At 37.8% G+C, this 17,020-nt stretch overlaps 1 protein-coding gene across 27 annotated transcripts in view; it reads left to right on the forward strand.

The window, feature by feature from the left end:
* Positions 1-4,440, forward strand: part of NRXN1 (neurexin 1) — a 1,120,109-nt gene extending 1,115,669 nt beyond the window's left edge. For all 27 annotated transcript variants that reach the window (XM_082427614.1, XM_082427616.1, XM_082427619.1 and 24 more), the window contains one exon: positions 701-4,440. In XM_082427614.1, coding sequence (XP_082283740.1) covers positions 701-1,008 — 308 coding nt within the window. In that variant the 3' untranslated portion in view covers positions 1,009-4,440. The remainder of the gene's footprint in view (positions 1-700) is intronic.
* Positions 4,441-17,020: the final 12,580 nt, after the last annotated feature.

The following is a 17,020-nucleotide window of genomic DNA, read 5'->3' on the forward strand; positions in this document are numbered from 1 at the left end:
AGTAGTTGTGGCTCACGGGCCTAGTTGCTCCATGGCATGTGGGATCTTCCCAGACCAGGACTCGAACCCGTGTCCCCTGCATTAGCAGGCAGATTCTCAACCACTGTGCCGCCAGGGAAGCCTAAAATAACACTTTTAAAAGTAGGCAATTAGACTATTAAAAGTGCCTGGATTATCTTTTTGTTCAACACTGTATTCATTGCAATAGGAGGCAATACAATGTCTGAAGTAATCCTAAATTTAGCTATCTTGTTTCAGTCTAGAGTTAACCGTAAGCATTTTGTATCAACATCAGTTGGATTCCTAAAATGATAATCTCTAATATTATAGGGTAGAGTCATTTTGATGTTATGATTTTATTCTCCATGTTGGGTTTATTGTGTTTCACCTAATACATCAACATGGCCCTTTAGAACTACATGGAGCTTATTTGGAGCTACACTTACAAGAACCTGTTAACAAAACCGATCTGTGAAAAAGAAAAGATGGCAACAGATCTCTGTCTCAGTGCTTTGATTCACAGTCCCTAGTTTTTGGTGACCAAGAGGAATAGGAATTGCTACATTTAGCAACAGTATCCTTTTCCTCGAGCAGTCGATGCTATTCCATTAGGCCTGGAAATAGACGGTAAATGTAGCTCTCTGGCATTCAGGAAACTCCATAATCACTTGGTGTTTTTTTTTCACCCTCTTTCCTACAGCCAACCCAACCCGGGCAGGCGGGAGAGAGCCGTACCCAGGCTCAGCAGAAGTGATTCGGGAGTCCAGCAGCACCACGGGCATGGTTGTGGGGATCGTAGCCGCCGCCGCCCTGTGCATTCTCATCCTCCTCTACGCCATGTACAAGTACCGAAACCGGGATGAAGGCTCATACCACGTGGACGAGAGTCGAAACTACATCAGTAACTCAGCACAGTCCAATGGGGCTGTAGTAAAGGAGAAACAACCCAGCAGTGCGAAAAGCGCCAACAAAAACAAGAAAAACAAGGATAAAGAGTATTACGTCTGATCCCAAGATCTGAAAAGGACCCTTGTATAGAAATAGTCTTCATTTTATCTGAGACATAATATAAACTTATTTACTTTCCTTTTTATGAAGCACATAAAAAAGAAGACAGGGAATGCAATCAGGAAGGAAAGACTGTTTTTAAAAAATAAAAACAAGTATCTCATGCTCTTGTTTCTCCAAAAAAGAAAAAAAAAAAAAAAAAAAAAGCAGAGGTCAATAAATTCCCTAACATCCACCGTGTTTTAATTTACTCTGCCTGTCTTTATGTTGCTGGAACATTTCTAAAAGACAGTGGTGATCGCACGCATTCGTAAAGCAAAGGAGTATTACAACATCGGGAGGCACAACACAAAAACAACACAAAACACAACACAGAAAAAGAAGCTACCTATGATCCCGGATTTAGCCAAAGTGCTAGCACTTTCCCGAGAAGTCAGTTAGTCTGATTGCCAGAGAAGACTGTCCTTTTGAGTGACTCAACCTGCAGACCTTTTCAGAGTTTGTCGCCTGGCACAACTGGAGCAGTGGCTGGAACTTGCACTTGAAACAAAGTGCTGGCTTTTTTGAAGACTTGTGTAGGAACACATTCAAAAAGCCCCCTTCTGGTTGTGAGGGCAAAAAAAACAAAGTATGGAGGCCTTATTTTCAACAATGTGAAAGATAAGGCACATTTTCACACTAAAATTTCAAAACAGAAAGAAAAAAACAAGAGGGTATAGATGCAATCATTGGGAAATTTTCATGCACGCTTAATATGTTATTACATGTGTTTATATAAAATCCATCTCTGTGTGCTTTCTGGACTGTGATAAGTGACGTTTTATAGCCTGTTGTATAGAAAATGCAAAATATATCTCTGCTCTTCAGCCATTTTTGGTAAATTCAATGTTATAAGTGTTGCTAAGTATAGGGAGTTTTATGACATCAGATCAACAATTATTTCAGGGTTTTTTTTTTTCTTGCCACCATTATAAATTGCCACAATTACTTACTTTTTTAAAAAAAAATTACAATGTAGTGTTTATTCTAAGGAAGATATGTATGAATGTATATAAAAAGACTCAGCTACTTTTTTTTCCTTACATGTACAGCCTTCATTCTGTTGCAGTTAAGTTTTAGTATTTGTATGAAAGGTGTGATTTAGAAGGTAAACTATATACATATAATCTTTGCTCCCCCAAATACTCACATTTCCCACATACATTTCCCATTCACGATCACAAATATGCACGCACACACACACACACACACACACACAAATCCAGAGGAATCCATCAGATAGGATGGAAGACCCAGACGTACATATAATAGCAAATATTTACTGACAAATTGAAAAGCAGAAAGGAAGATCATTGTGCCAAGGTATTGATGACAAATGGAGTGATTTGCTTCATTGAGATCATGCTCCCAGGAAACCTCCAGAAGATTTTAGTCCCTAATGAAATGGAACCTTTCCTTATCAAGTAGACTATCAATGGTATATTGCTGCATGAATATAAACCATTAGGTGGGAAGGTTATGGAAGCAAAATTGGTTGATCTACACCTTAACCCTGGCTGCTGCAAATGAAAACTTTTTTTCCAATAAAATTATATATATATATATATATATATATATATATATAGTCTCTGAACCTGATGTGCATGATAAACATTTTTGGAAAGTAAACACTTTCTCAACTAAGAAAGTATTTTCAGTAATTTTTGATTCTGTATTACTATCCATTTAAGAAAATCATTATTTGTTGATTATAGACTATAATTTAACTTTTCTGGTTTTACATATATATCATTAAATATAGTTTTAGTTTAACACACATTAAGTAGTAGAAACATATAGATTATTCACTTGTTTTTGCATATTGTTTCAATGATGTTCATAGCAATAAATTATTAGTATGAGAAGGAAATGCAATATTAGATTGGAAGGTGATGCCTCAGTAAAAATTGGTCGCATTACTTTAACATCTCCTAAAAGAATGATATTAGATTTCATAGAAGAGAAGAATACTTTTACAATTAGCTTTAATCAGAAAAGGCAAAAAATGCAAAACATCTTCTGTGATACTTCAGTTGATGAAAAAAGCCAAGACGTGGCCTGGATTTCAGACATACAGCACCTTAGATATATGTATAATTCATAGCAAATCAACCATCTATGGTTGCCAAGTAATTGCTATATATGAAAAGTCTTAAAGGGTTTTCATGACCCAGAAAGTAGAGGTATAAAACTAAAATTTATTATCCATTACTTGTGTTTCAGATTTTCTTCTTTTTTAATTTGCCAGGTTAAAGGATTCATAAGTAGTTGTTGTTTTCCTCTCATCCAGTCTTACTCAGGGAAAGCCAGTGAAATAGAAGGTAAATATAAAACCACTCATTTACATCTTGAGGTTTAAAAAAAAATGGTTGCTTTTCCATTTGATCTACTGAACTTGAACTTGTTTCCATCTGGAAAGATTCTAAATTGTGATAGAAAATAACTTAAATAATGATATTTTTAAGCAGTATATCTCTGAAGCATGTTGTTTGGAATTGATTTCAGTGTTTCTTTCCAGCATAAATTTTAAAATTTCATGCAATATTGTCGGTAAAAATATTTCTAATGTTATTGGCCTACACAAAATCTAGCAGTTTTTTTTTTCTTTTTTTCTTCTTTCTTTCTTTGTAAATGGGGAAAGAAAAGAGAGAAACATGAGCTAGGGAGAGAAAAGATATGAATAAGATCCCAAGTATCTTCATACCAAATGTATCAGGGTTCCATGCATAGTTGGCAGTTAATAGAGGATTTCACACTACCTGGCATAAATTTGATTACATCTCTAGACTGTAACTTTTCTGATTGAGTATGCTTCTTTTTTATCCATGTAATGTGTTGCCTTTAAAAAAAAAAAAAACAAATACTACAATAATGTGTGAGGTGGTCAATCCCTAAGACATCAAAGAAAGGCCACATGACCCTACCCTTCTAGTGCTTTGTGTGATTGGGTATCTAAGGGTTTTGTTTTGTTTTGTTTTTCTGTTGCAAGGCCAACTTATCCATTATTGGAAATGCTAAGCAAGTGGAATTTACTGTTTTGTTAATAAAATATTTCTTAATACAACCGTGGATTTATTGATTTTTTAAAAGTAATTGCAACACCCTTTGGGGACAAAGTGGCACCATAAGGAAGACTGCATTTGAAAGGAAAACCCGTCCTTAGACAAGCAGAGGAAGAATACCAACTCTTGTTTTCTGGATTTTAATATTCATTAAGCACCTCTACATTGATACACTTAAAGATACAGCCACTAAATGTACTTTTGTTTACATCTGTTCATCTTACTATGTGTGAAACCACGATCTCATACATGAACATGCTGATTTCATAAATATGGTTTTCTCTATAAAAAGCAATGTAATTCAGGTTAAGTAAATTTGTGATTAAATTTACCTAGTTGTGATTCCTCATTTCTAGGCTCCTATAGCTTCTATTCATTGGTTCTAATTCTCTTTGTGCAAAAAAGCAGAATGTACCCCATATTCCACATGACAAACTTTCCAATATTGTTATCCCCCTTCCATGCTTGCCTGGGTTTTCTCTTCAATCTTAACTTTCTGGTTTCCCTTGGTCATTTCATTACTTAAGTTATATGGATGCTAAAGTTCTCATAATCTTAATACCCTTCTTTTGAACCTCCGTTCTTCTCAAAATGTGATACAAAAATGACCATAGTGTTTTTAAGACCAAATTATAATGGGTTTATCACCTTCCTTGATTTGAAGTTTATTCTCTATAATACTAACACTGAAGATTTCATTTTTTTAAAGAAAAATCTTATAATAGTTATTTCAATTATAATGAATTTGCGATCAACTACCATCATCAGATTTCTTTCCATGACGTTTCCTTTAACTTGTACTTATGAAATTGGTTATTTGATTTAAATGCAGGACTCTCTATCTATCCATGAGAAATTCATTGTATTGTATTGATTGTATTCAGTTCAATTGTAGTAAATACTAGCCAGCTGAGATAAATTGTTATCTTGCATCTCTCATATGGTCTTCTGACACGAAATCGGCAAATTTTAGACACAGGGAAAATATGTTCACTAGGAAAGATATTAGGCATGCCTCAAGAGACCACCTTCTAAACAGTGCTTCTTAACTGGGTGGGGCATGGGTGTGGGGAAGATGAGGTACCGTCTGGACAGTGTTGATTGACATGATGGTGGGCAATGCTACAGGCGTGTACAAGGTTGAGATTAGGGGTGCTGCTAAACAACTTATAGTGGGCAGGAAAGCCTCCCCCAAACAATTATCTTGTCCAAAATGTTAACATTGCCAAAGTTGAAAGGCATAATACATATCAACTAGTTAGGATAATACCTATCAACTTGCCAATCATCTTTAAGTGGAGATTCACTTAGTTTATCTTGTCTATTGGAAGATCATGAGAAACTAAGTCTTCTTGCAACCAGGATACAGAATGATTTCCTCCTAATGTGTTGGTCAATCTATTGAGAAAGGGAATTAGTTTAATGCGTAATGCTGTTTATTAATGATTACACCTTCTTTTAAAAATTAGCCACAAAGCATCTATTTTTAAAAATCATTCCAATTTTAATTTCAAGCTCATCACTGTAGAATTTAAAACATCCTTTGAGTATTACTTTTAAAATTAGGGCAAAACTTGACTCCTCCACTCTTCTAGCATAACTTCTCATTTTCTAAAAATGTCAAAATAACTAGTATAATTTCTGTGATCACATTAAAGTTCTCTGGACTGTATTTGGCCTTGATTTGGACAAACTTTTGAAGATGGGATCTATAAATCATTCACTCCACCTAGCTCAGGCATCAATTCTCACTGGTACCCTATTCCTTGGACTCTGATTTTACTATACTGAAGTACAGTATCGTTACTCATTATTAAGTCCTACACAGCTGATTTTTATCCAGTAGTGGACAAAATCACCTTTGAGCGCCAAATGTAGAAGTTGCCTGTGTTTAAGGACCGTGTTGTAATGAAAACCCGTATCTTTATTTTTCTCTGAACATGTAATAAGAATGTAAGAATTAAGACTAAGTGCAAATCAGATTTCTAATGTCCATCTCATGTTCATTCCAGGCTTATGCTTATTGAGCAAACAGAGAAGTAAATCATTCACATTATTTACATTTTTATTTCTTGTTATGTTAAAAAAAATAGCACCTATAGCTGAAATTCTGTTTATAGGAAATGTCCTCATCCTACACATATTACTAACATGGTGCAAATGACTAGCAATGGCCTTTGTAGTAGTCGACAAGGACTGCATTACAAACCCAAGAATAAACACACACACAAATTTGATATTTGTCATTATGAAAATGTGGAATGATTCACCTATCCTGACTTTTAAAACACTTTTATAACAAGAGAAATGGTAGTCTATGCAAAAATATTAGTGAAAAAATTCAGTAAGGAACAGAGAGTGAAATACATTCTTGCCCTGGACCTCCTCAGGGGTGCATGTGATTCCAGCGAATGTGAAGAGGGCAATACCAATCAATAACCAATATGACTTTTCAGTCTCTTGGTGATTATTAGCTGTTGGAGAAACTCTTGCTCAAACTAACCAATGAATAAATAGCCCAGGACCATTTTAGTTGGTTCTAATTTGGCACAAATAGTAAAAACGATTCCCCCAAATATGGTTGGAATCACACAGTTCAGACTGACAACGGCATTACAATAATAAGGTTCTAGAGGATGTGGATGGGATTGCCTGCCGCATTGAAAATAAACAGAAATAATAGTATCAAAGCCAAATGTTGGTTTTGGAAAGGATTCATCAAGTAGAACTTATGGAATGGCCAAGGTAAAAGAAAATTTTTTAAAATATTAGGAATTTTTATTAAATGAGGCAGAATTATAAATACTACAGAGATAAAAAGACGTTATGAGGATCTTAGTAGCTTTGTCCATTTCACTTAAGTTTTAAAATTTACTAATAAGCAGACTTGTGATAATTTAAACTTAGGACAATTGTAGCCATCTAAGTAAAGGTAATAAACAGACAATTGGATGAATATGTTTGAACTCAGAAGATTATCTGAGCTAGAAATTGAAATCTGAGAGCTACCGCTACACCTGGGATGTCTAAAGCCATATCAGTGGGTGCCATTACCCAAGATACAAAGAAAAGCAAAGGGACTTTACAGGAATAAGATCTACAGACCTCAAGTATTTATAGGTTATGGGTGAGAAACTTGCCATGCAAGTGTGAGGAATGCCAGGAGAACATAGTGTCATTAAAACAAAAGAGAGTGGAAGATGAGGAATATTTTATTTTGTTAGGTGTTAAAGTAAACAAATCTCTCTTTGGTGATTGACATGTGCCCGGAATGACTGATTTTGTTTTAGCAAACCTGTAAGAGAAAAAACTAATTTACAGGTTCAAGAGAGAAAGGAATAATTCAAATAATAAGGCCTGGATCTAGCTGCTTAACACCGGGATTCTCAGCCCTGATAGCTCTTTAAAATCAGCTGCTGGGGGAAGGAATCAAGATGGTGGACGAGGAAGACGCCGGGCGCACCTCCTCCCAGGAACACGCCAAAGTTACAACTACTTGCAGAGCTACTGTCTCTGAGAACAACCTCAGGACCAGGAGAAAAGATTTCCCACCGCTAAAAGTATAAAGAAATCACCAGGAGACAGGTACGAGGGGCGGAGACTGAGTGTCGTCAGACCCACGTCCCCAGGTCGGGACCCTCACGCGGGAGGGAGGCGGGGAGGGGCGTCGCAACCGCAGAGGCCCTCCCGGAGGAGCCGGCGGACGGACGAGCCTCGCACCGGGACCCCCAGTGAGCTCCTGCACCGGCCGACAAGACCCGAGAAAGTCAAGCTTTGAAAACCAGCCAGGCTTATGTTTAGGGGAGCCCGAAAGCTATAGAAAATAGAGACTTCGCTTTCTTTCTTTCTTATTTATGTATTTATTTATCTATTTTTGGCTGCGTTGGGTCTTCGTTGCTGCGCGCGGGCTTTCTCTAGCTGCGGCGAGCGGGGGCTACCCTTCATTGCGGTGCGCGGGCTTCTCATTGCGGTGGCGTCTCTCGTGGTGCACGGGCTCTAGGCGCGCGGGCTTCAGCAGTTATGGCCCACGGGCTTAGTTGCTCCGCGGCATGTGGGATCTTCCCAGACCAGGGCTCGAACCCGTGTCCCTTGCATTGGAAGGCGGATTCTTAAGCACTGCGCCACAAGGGAAGCCCTTATTTTATTTATTTATTTATTTATTTTTGGCTTTGTTGGTTGGGTCTTTGTTGCTGCTGCGCCCGGGCTTTCTCTAGTTGCCGCGAGCGGGGGCTACTCTTGGTTGAGGTGCGTGGGCTTCTCATTGCGGTGGTTTCTCTTGTTGCAGAGCACGGGCTCTAGGTGCGTGTGCTTCAGTAGTTGCGGCCAAGACGTCACTTTCAAAGGGCATTCGTAACATTTAACATTCTCCAAGTCCCAGCACAGTGGCAGTAGTTTGAAAGCTATCTGGGAGGATGTGGAGAAAAGGAAACCGTTGTGCACTGTTGGTGGGAATGTGAATTGATGCAGCCACTATGGAAAATAGTTTGGAGTTTCCTTAAAAAAATTAAAAATAGATGGGAATTCACTGGTTAGGGCTGCGAGCTTCCACTGCAGGGGGCACGGTGTGGTGAAAAAAAAAAAGACATTGCCCCATAAAGCTTATGGCAGTAAAGAAAGAGGGGAGCTAAAAACAATTTTTAAATAGAGTTGCTGTATGATCCAGCAATTTCATCTCTGGGTATTTACTTGAAGAAAACAAAAACACGAATTCAAGTAACGTAAGTGACACGCACGCACGCACACAAACACACAGACACGAATATTACTCAGCCATAAAAAAATCTTGCTATTTGTGACAACATGCATAGATCTAGAGGGTTCTATGCTAAGTTAAATACCACATTGTCTCAATTATATGTAGCATCTAAAAAACAAAATAAAGAAAACAGACTCATAGATACCAAAAACAAACCTGAAATTGCCAGAAGGGAGTGGGATGGGGGGAATGGGAGAAATAAGTGAAGGGGATTAAGAGATACAAACCTCTAGTGATATGATAAATAAGTCACAGGGATTAATTAATATATGGCAAAAGGAATATGGTTAATAATCTTCTGATAACTTTGTATGGGGACAGATGGTTACTAGACTTACTGTGGTGATCATTTTCATAATGTATACAAATGTCAAATCATTATGTTATACACCTGAAACTAACATAGCATTGTACTTCAGCTATAGTTCAATAAAAATAAAGTTCACCTGGTCAACTTTAAAGACCAATAATGACCAGACCTTACCCCGGTGGCTTAAATAGAGCCCAGTGATTTTCTAATCAGTTAATTTACTAATTGATTAGTTATTATATACATTTATTAATTTATAAAACTTGCTAGGTGGTTCTAATGGACACCAACAGTTAAGATGGATCACAGAAGATACCTCTTGGAATAATCTGTCCATGGAATAATCTGTCCATGTGTCCTTAGGCTATAAACAGAGTTCTCTTTGGCTTATCCTGATAAAAATCAGAGAACTCCAGTTGCATATTATGTGTACGACCAATCATAGCTTAAAATAATATTAGTAAAAGTATAATGCATACACCTGATAATGTCATCATAAGCAATAATTTGTTGACAGTATAGAATCCTTACTTTTCCTCTTCCATCGCCAGAGTTATGGTTAATGTGTCTGGATGTCTTTGCTTCTAATTTGGACAGTCTTTTTAAAAAATTTATTCCGTATACATATTTCTCATCACCCCCACTACAATGTGAGTTTCTTGAGGGCAACAGTTAAGTTTTACACCTCTCTTTTAAGCACCACAGAACGTAGTTAAATGTGGAAACTCAGAAGATATTTAACAAATATGCGACTGACTTACTGGTATTTTCATGAATCCTTTACAACTTCTTTTTGATGGGACTTAACAAAAGGAAAGAAGTAGCCTTCATGATCAAGTTCAAAAATAATACCACTAATTGCCAAAAAAAAAATTCTCATCTTCTATTCTCTTAGAGACTTTATATAGATTTATTTTGCCTTCTCACCTCCTCCCCATTCCTAAAATATAATAATACCACAATAGTAACAGAAGCAGTAGTGAAAGTTTATCCTCTTAATTCAGCTTTGGCTTAAAACAGAACAGATGGTGAAACTTTTTAAAACCAGACCATACTTGAGAAGCAATAAATGGAACTGTGGCTGCAGTTGCTTCATACTTGTGAGAGCTAATGCACACGGGGTAGTTAACAAATTCACAGAGCGGAAATGTTGGAAGGGGCATTTGTAGTCCCTAAACAGTATGTGTGTGTGTGTTGGGGAAAAAATTGAGGACGCCTTAAGAAATGGTTCAAGAACACAGCAGTGCGTTTAGAAGAAATAAAAAGACATCAAACCACCTTCGCCCTGGGAAAAAAACACTTTTTCCCCCCCCTGAGGCAGAAGGAATGACTATGGTAAAAAGAAAAAAATAACCAGAGACAGATCTTCATAAATTGCCTAGTGTTACAAACTCACCACAAAGAGCACTTTTTCTGGCATTTTGTCTTGAGAAATGAGTCTTGAGAGAGCAATAGCTGTGGCCAACTTTCCAATCACTATTTTTTTTTTTTTTGCTTTTTCTTTATTCTGTTTTATGTTTCTCTAACTCCAGCCATAATTAGTGAAATGTAAAAAACCTTGTCTCATAACCTGGAAACCAGAAATCTGCTGATTATGCAGTTTCCCATTTGAGCTAAGCCAAGACCCTGTCTGAGTTTCATCTGGAAATGTTCTGCCCTTTGCCACCCAAATCATTTATTTATTTGATTTGATCCCTTTGATTTATTAAAAATGTTGCCACCGGACTTAGGGATTCTCAGCAGGGATACAGAACGTGGATGCCATAATTAAATTAAATCTGGCACAAGGATGGGGCAAAGAATCAGATAAAAGGGAATAATCCTCTCCTAGAAAAGGCCTGCAAAGAGGGAAAATTGTGTATCTTGTGATGTCTTCAATAACAGAAAGCTGTGTCCACATCATTTCACAAACATTGCTGGAACCTGCTTTGGCTCAAGCCCTGCTAAAGCGGAAATTGTTTCATTGGAATCTAATAAACCAAAACCACAAAGAGTAACATGGCTTAGGTTGTCTGCATCCAGGTGAGAGTGTCAGAATGTCACCTGTGACGGTGAGTACAGGGCTAAAGTAAAGGGTAACCTCAGGCAGTGTGTTCGTGAATCTCTCTCTCTTGCCATTAGAGTGCCCGGCTAACAACATGTTTAAGGGTGAGGAGAGCATACAGTGGTTTATACTCTGGCTCATCCATTAAGGGTTTACTTCCGCAGTCTGACTAACAAGAAAACGTGTTCTCTTTGCCTTTTCATCTCCTTATATTTCTTTCCTTTCTCCCGTTACCAATTTCCCATTTGCCCTTTTTATCTCAGTCCCTCACCTCACTCTACCCTAAGTGGCTGAAGAATGGACTAGGGCTTCCATTTCTTTTTCACTACCTGCTTCAAGACTTGACTGATGCATTATTAAGACAGAAATGGTTGAAACAGAATTGCAAGTAGATGCAGCTAATAACACATTCATTCATTAATTCAACAAATATTTATTAAGAAGCCATTATGCCCCAGACCCTTTTCAGGCACTGGGTGCAGGGAGGTGAACAGGGCAGAATCATTCCTCTCCTTGTGCAACTTTCATTCTAGAAAGCAAGAGGCTTCTTAAGTGATCTTTTCATCCTACTAGATCCTTTGACTCATGCAAGGAATGGGTCAAAGACTGAAATGAGGTCGAGAAAATAAGCCCAGCTCTGCTAGGAAGAATGCTGGCAAGCTTTGAGCTATGTTTCCTACTGAAACACTGCAGGATGTAGCTAGCTCCACGTTATAATTCCTCACCCTCCGCCCTTCTCTTCTCCACAGTGAAGATTATGTTACTCTTTGGAAACCTTTGCCTTTTAATCTGTTCATTCCTTTTCTTTCACAGTGAGAAATGCAGGGCATTATCTACTTTGAAAAGAAAAAGTCCTTTTCCCCATGGGGTTTCCTGATTGACTTGTTGAGTGCTGAGAATTAATCCTTGGTTCGATATCTCTCCTTTTAGTGATTGAGGGAAATCTCTGATGACAATACTACACTCCTGGGTGTAACACCGTAAATCAACACAGAGCCCTGCCATCCTCTGCTAGTTGAGATCAGCTCCAGTGATTTTGAAGAGGAGGGGAAAACAGAAGCTTCAAAACAACTTGCTTCTTCATGTGCTTAGTGATTCTTAAGTAATCACAGTTCTGTCCTCATACGCAGCTGGTCAGGCTTGCCCTGCCCTTTCTGCTGGCTGTGGATTCAGGCACGGCGGCAAGCCATCCACCCCACTGCTGAGATAGTCACGCACTGTGGGCATAGCAATGTTCTGAACTAACCAAGCAGCAGCAGATACAGAGAGTCTCTTTGGAAGGCTAGTGTCAGCAGTCAGGGTTCATACACTGCTCGACGGGCTATCAGAGTAATACCAGCATCCAGGGCTTGCCTGTCTCTGTGCTAGGGGACAACATTTTTCTCATGGGCAGACAGACAGGGAAGAAGTGATCAAACTTCAAGCTAAGCATCACATACCTGTACAAATGCATGCTTGTGTGTGTTTATTATTTTTAAAGGCTGCATACATAACAACAAAGAAAGAAGAAAATAGAGTGTTCACTAAAATATGGCATAGTGTGGTACATGGCAGGAAGGAGGGAATCAACATGGAAGAATGGCAAACACCCCACCCTAAATATGGCTGGAAGTCTCAGTGAATAAAACTTCTTGGTAACATAGACCACAAGGTTCAGTCCTTTACTAAAACAGTGGACACACACTTGTTCCTGGCTCTAGGTCTCTTTCATGGTTGCATTACAAATCATTAAGATGTTCATGTTCTCATAGGCTTTATTATCGTTATTGTTGGCTGGAATCATTTTATTGTACATAATGAATTTCTTAGTAATCTTTGTTATAAACTTAGTTTTTTCCTAATTTCACTACAGTCAGTCATTTCAGACATCTTTTTTCTTTTTATTGAATTATTTCATTAAAATTAATGCATAAGGACAGAAGTGCTCAATCCAAAAGTATAGAAATTATCACAGTTCTTGATATGTTTTATCATTCTATTTTTTTAATTTATGTAAGTTGATAATGTCGCAAAAAGTGAATGGACACACAATGATCCTGTCATCACTGAGTACTAAATATGTAAAACTTATAATGCTGTATCTCATAACTTCCTTTATAATGTGTTTCTAAGTTGCTAGGGTGAACAAAATTTTCTACTGTGCAATTTCTCCTTGATGAGGTCACCTTGTTGTTTTCTTTTTTTTTTTTTGGCTGCGTTGAGTCTTCATCGCTGTGCGCGGGCTTTCTCTAGTTGCAGCGAGTGGGGGCTACTCTTTGTTGCGGCGCACGGGCTTCTCATTGCAGTGGCTTCTCTTGTTGCGGAGCACGGGCTCTAGGCGTGTGGGCTTCAGTAGTTGTGGCTCTCAGGCTCTAGAGCGCAGGCTCAGTAGTTGTGGTGCACGGGCTTAGTTGCTCCGTGGCATGTGGGATCTTCCCAGAGCAGGGCTTGAACCCATGTCCCCTGCATTAGCAGGCGGATTCTTAACCACTGCGCCACCAGGGAAGTCCCGAGGTCACCTCGTTTTAACTGTTGCCATCATTTTCTTAAAAAAGCCTAATATGGTCCATCTTTTGAAGGTGTGAGATACTTAGCCAGGATCACTTAAGAAGGTATTTCACTATATTTAATGCTGAGTCAATTTGAAATATGACTACTGTAAACATTTACAGCTAGTTGATTGACAGCTATGTGCCTGTGTGGTTCTGTAATTTAGAAAGAAAATTCCACAGAATACATTTATTCAAGTGTTTTGAGACTGACCTAAAACAAAGAAATAATAGGAGGTCCAGGAAGACACCTAGGAATCATGAGCCAGGTTTTATAAGAAACTAATTTCTCAGTGACTGTGAGAGTTTTGGGGCATAATGCATGTTAAACTATGCTTTATTAATGTCTTGGTTGTAATAGGCATCCAGGAAACATTATTTGACTTAAATTGAACTGCAACAAAGATAATTAATTAAAACTAAACAGTGCTAAGTGAATGACTAGGGATTCTGAGACCTTAGTCAATTCTGTCAATTAGTTAAAAAGTATGAATTTTAATATTAATATAGATAATGAAAATATATTGTTATGACGAGAAATCTTTCTAAGGCTAATGGATGTACTGTGCATAATATATGTAGAGAGACATGGAAGGTCTCATTCTCTTTTATTAGACGTATCATGATGATACAAGATACGAGATAGTTTTAGACCCTATCTTTTTTCCTGGGAGTATCCCAAGCACAGGAGCCTCTGTTCCCATGGGGTTGGAGTGTGTTACACTCCTGGAATGTGGATGTGTTCACCAACCTGGAAGCTCTCCAAACACCAAGCTGTTGGGATTTTTATGGTGACTTTATCACATAAGCATGATCAAACATGAAATCCATTTTCAGCCCTATTCCCTTCTCAAGAGAATGAGGGGTAGAGCTGAAAAGCTTCTAATCATGGCTTGGTCTTTCTGGTGACCAGCCTTCATCCAGGAGCCAACCAGGGCCCCCCCACCCAGAGTCACCTCGTAAGGACAAAAGATACTCCTTTCACCCAGAAAACTACAAGGGTTTCAGGAGCCCTGTGTCAGGAACCTGGGTCAAAGACCAAATATTAGAGCAAAAGATGCTCCTAGTTCTCTTATTACTTTGGAGATTACAAGAATTTCAAGAACTCTGTGCCAGGAACTGAGGGTATACATACATACATACATACATACACCCCACCCCCCCACACACACACACTATCTCAAAGATTCTGTCCACCAAGATCTACTCTAGTCCTGGAGATGACACCTAAACACAGAAAAAAGTAAATAAAAATGTTAGAGTGGATATAATAAAATATTAAAACTGAATATTGAAAACAACCACTTAAATTAATCCTAAGCATTAAAAAAAGGAAATAAAAGCAACAAATCTAAAGGTTTTGTTTTACTTTCCACTGCTCAACATATGCGAAGAACATGTTTCTCTGATGAGAATTTTCAAGGCTTTTTAGGATTGCAAAGAAATAAAGCTACGGAAAATAAAGCAGTGCATTAGCCACTAAAATTTAGCGGAGTGAATAAAACTTTATTGTTCATTTTTTTTCCTAGTTAAACTTTATAGATTTCTTAGATGTTAATCAGCACACAGAGCATCTGAAATTTTTACTTCCTGAAGCAATAGCAAACTGATTTTTAAATTATCCAATAGATCTTAGCAGAGAAAAAAGTGGACTGGAAATTGTTTCTTGATTATAAAGATTTCATGGAGAGGAAAAAAAAAAACTGAGCTAAATTACAGTGGCATTAAACTAGGAATCAAGCTAGAATTTTTCTTCTCTAATTTACCTCTTGCATTTATTCAGCTAAGAGATAGTTGTTCCTTCCACTAATGATTACTTCATCATCATAGGAAAATATTGAATATACTATTGTTAGCATTTATTAATTTGGAAGATCCTTTTATCATTCATTAATTCTTGGGCTGAATGGGGTGTTTAGCAGGAACAAATAGATAGACAAAAAAGTAAACAGAGACACCAAATTACAAACAGTCTTTTGGTAAGCATTCCTGTAAGTAAATATTTCATAGTTTGCAGTCTTCTACCCCACACTTAGCTCTGTCTTTCATTCTTCCTCCAATCTTTGGGGATAGTAATGCATCTTTCCTGGGCTAGCACGTGGAAATGTGAATGAACATCTCTTCTCTAGCATCTCTCTCTCTCCCGCCCACCCCACCTCAACAAAAGTAGTAATACAAGAGTAGTAGAACACATGACTGTCTGTTCTAATTCTAACCAGTCTATAGATATTTAATATTTATATGGTACACAAGGGGAAATTATTTTCCTGGACTTCCCCAGAAGTTTAACCTAATGAAAACCATTGTCAATAACTGCAGTGTACACAACAGAAAGCTGAAAAATTATAGTCATTCAAGATAGCTGATACTGTCTTACAATCCCAAGGTTGAAAACGTCTGTCTATTCCACCCCCACTATATTTCTAGTATCTAACTCTTCCATTGTGCTCTCTGCATTATTGCTTTAGTTTAGTGTCTCATTATTTCTTGATTGATTTCTGTAAAAGTCTCTTAAGAAATGGTCTCATTTACCATAACACTCCCACGTTTTATACCATCTTTTCCAATTCTACTTTGGTGATTTTTCTAAAATGAACATTATGTCTTACCCCTGCTTACAAATCATTTATTTCCAGTAACATGTCCTATTAGAAATCTCTAAAAACCCATCTGGTTAATAACAAAAAACAAAATAAAATCTTGAAGTGCTTAAAAATCTTTTAAATGCATAGATGAGAGGAAAGAAAATAACTCAAAAAATCTTCCAAAACCAAATCAATGAGAAAGCATGACTCTAGATATTTAAGAAAGCACAGAAGCACACCCTGGGGTCATCTTCTAATCCCTGGTGGCCCAGATCTTCAGAGTGTCAGATTAAGGGGCTGCACAGGCAACAGGAAACCCAATCTAGGTCCTGAGCAAAGTGAGATGTCAGATCAGAGAATCCCACATACAGACATGATGTCCCCTCACTTACCTTGGGAACGGTGGTAGTGAAAAAAAAACATTAAAACTAAACAACCAGCACCAGACAAAATCAAAACCAAACAAAACTTGTACCCCATAGGGATGTGGTAAGAAAGAGTTATCATGACTTTGCCTATGGTTGAAAGAAAATAAAATGTCTTTAACACAAACCAGCTCTAACAAGGATATGGGATGTTATGGGATGTTATTCACATAACTTGTATAGTCAAAACATCCCCCAATTTAATTTATAGTTATCTCAGGTCAGTAGTGCCATGGTCCATGGAAGAATCAATGCCAATCCTC

The sequence above is a fragment of the Balaenoptera physalus genome, assembly GCF_965194825.1.
Source record: "Balaenoptera physalus genome assembly, chromosome: 15".
NCBI classification, from domain to species: Eukaryota; Metazoa; Chordata; class Mammalia; order Artiodactyla; family Balaenopteridae; genus Balaenoptera; species Balaenoptera physalus.